Genomic DNA, 2,165 nt, shown 5'->3' on the forward strand with positions numbered 1-2,165 from the left:
TAGTCTGTTTGATGCTGATTCCTTAACAATATTAAAGCTCCCTTTGCAGCCTGGGAGTTTGTCAGTTGTGAAAGTCGTTGAAAGTTCTATGTGAGCTCAAAAATATGTCCTCTGTGTTAGTCCGTTTCTGTTGCTTATAACAAAATACGTGGAACTGGGTGATTTATAAGAAAACAAAATTTATTGCTTACAGTTTCTGGGGTTGGTAAGTCAAGTCCAGAGAACACATTTGATGAGGGTCTTCTTTGGTGATGGCTTACAACAGTGCAGGGATCGCACATGGCAGAAAATGGTAGAGCAGAAGGAGGGATAGACTCACATGCTCTGCTTTTAAAGCCCTCAGAACCACACCCACAGCCACCATTAAACCATCAACTTAATCACCTCTTCAAGGCCTCACCTTCCCATGACTATAAGAGGATTTCCCACCCTCAACAGTCACAGTGGGAATTAAGCTTCTTTTTTTATTTTTTCCTTTTTGTCTTTTTTTTACTGACCAGTAACGGGATTGCAACCCTCAGTGTCGCACCCGCACCACGCTCAGCCAGTGAGCGGGAACCGGTCTCCACATGGGATCCAAACCCTCGGCGGAGTGCCACTGCGCTCCCAAGCGGCGCACTCTCCAGTGCGCCACCGGGCCGGCCCTTAAGCTTCTAATATATGAACTTTGGGGGACACAGTTCAGTCAATCCACAGCATCCTGTATATATGTTAGGCTATAATTTTTACATCTGTTAGATCGAATTTATTAATCATGTTATTCAAATCTACATCTATTTTTGGACTACTTGATCTACAATTTTTAGGAAAATGTCGAACTATAATTGTTGATTTTTCTGTTTCTCCCTGTATTTATTTGTCGGTTATTTATCTATATATTTTGACATTGTTGGCAGCAACATGTTCACAATCACTATAACTTTTAGGGGCTATTATTTATCACTCTCTGTGCATTAGGGATTTTTTTTTTTAATTCTATTTTATGTGATAGTAATATCACTGACTTAGTTTGCTTTTTTTCATTTCCTTCCCTGATTTTACCCTAAAGCTTAGGCTGGTAGTTTTTCAACAATATACATTAGAATCATCTGAAGAACTTTAAAATGATATAAAACGAAAACCAGGTCTCCCCACCATCAGTTAAAATTAGAATATTTGAGGGAAAGGTCTGAGCATCAGTATCTTTTTAATTTTTTTTTTTTTTTATCTTTGGCAATCAGAGCAATTAGATTGTATTTTTCCTTTTCAGTAAAATTCTTGTGTGCTTTTAGCATCAAGGATATACTGGCTTTGTAAATGTACTGGAAAGTCTCTCTTTTTTTTTGTCTTTTTTTTGTCTTTTTTTTGTCTTTTTCCGTGTCCGGCAACGGATCGCAACCCTCAGTGTTGCCCCCGTACCGGACCAGGGACCGGCAACGGGATCGCAGCCCTNGGGACACAGTTCAGTCAATCCACAGCATCCTGTATATATGTTAGGCTATAATTTTTACATCGGTTAGATCGAATTTATTAATCATGTTATTCAAATCTGCATCTATTTTTGGACTACTTGATCTACAATTTCTAGGAAAATGTCAAACTATAATTGTTGATTTTTCTGTTTCTCCCTGTATTTATTTGTCGGTTATTTATCTGTATATTTTGACATTGTTGGCAGCAACATGTTCACAATCACTATAACTTTTAGGGACTATTATTTATCACTCTCTGTGCATTATGGATTTTTTTTTAATTCTATTTTATGTGATAGTAATATCACTGACTTAGTTTGCTTTTTTTCATTTCCTTCCCTGATTTTACCCTAAAGCTTAGGATGGTGGTTTTTCAACAATATACATTAGAATCATCTGAAGAACTTTAAAATGATATAAAACGAAAACCAGGTCTCCCCACCATCAGTTAAAATTAGAATATTTGAGGGAAAGGTCTGAGCATCAGTATCTTTTTAATTTTTTTTTTTTTTTTTTGATCTTTGGCAATCAGAGCAATTAGCTTGTATTTTTCCTTTTCAGTAAAATTCTTGTGTGCTTTTAGCATCAAGGATATACTGGCTTTGTAAATGTACTGGAAAATCTCTCTTTTCTTTTTTCTTTGGAAACAGTTTCTGTACAATTGGTGTTTCTTCCTCAAATGCCTTTTTTTTTTTTTTTTTTTTTTTTTTTTGG

The 2,165-nt window shown here is 36.1% G+C and overlaps 1 protein-coding gene across 1 annotated transcript in view; it reads left to right on the forward strand.

The window, feature by feature from the left end:
- Nucleotides 1-2,165, forward strand: part of DNAJC10 (DnaJ (Hsp40) homolog, subfamily C, member 10) — a 43,070-nt gene that overhangs the window by 5,248 nt on the left and 35,657 nt on the right. Inside the window, 1 exon segment of the mRNA XM_008565726.1 lies at nucleotides 1,250-1,259. Coding sequence (XP_008563948.1) covers nucleotides 1,250-1,259 — 10 coding nt within the window.

Source organism: Galeopterus variegatus, unplaced genomic scaffold, assembly GCF_000696425.1.
Source record: "Galeopterus variegatus unplaced genomic scaffold, G_variegatus-3.0.2 Scaffold202, whole genome shotgun sequence".
Lineage (NCBI taxonomy): Eukaryota > Metazoa > Chordata > Mammalia > Dermoptera > Cynocephalidae > Galeopterus > Galeopterus variegatus.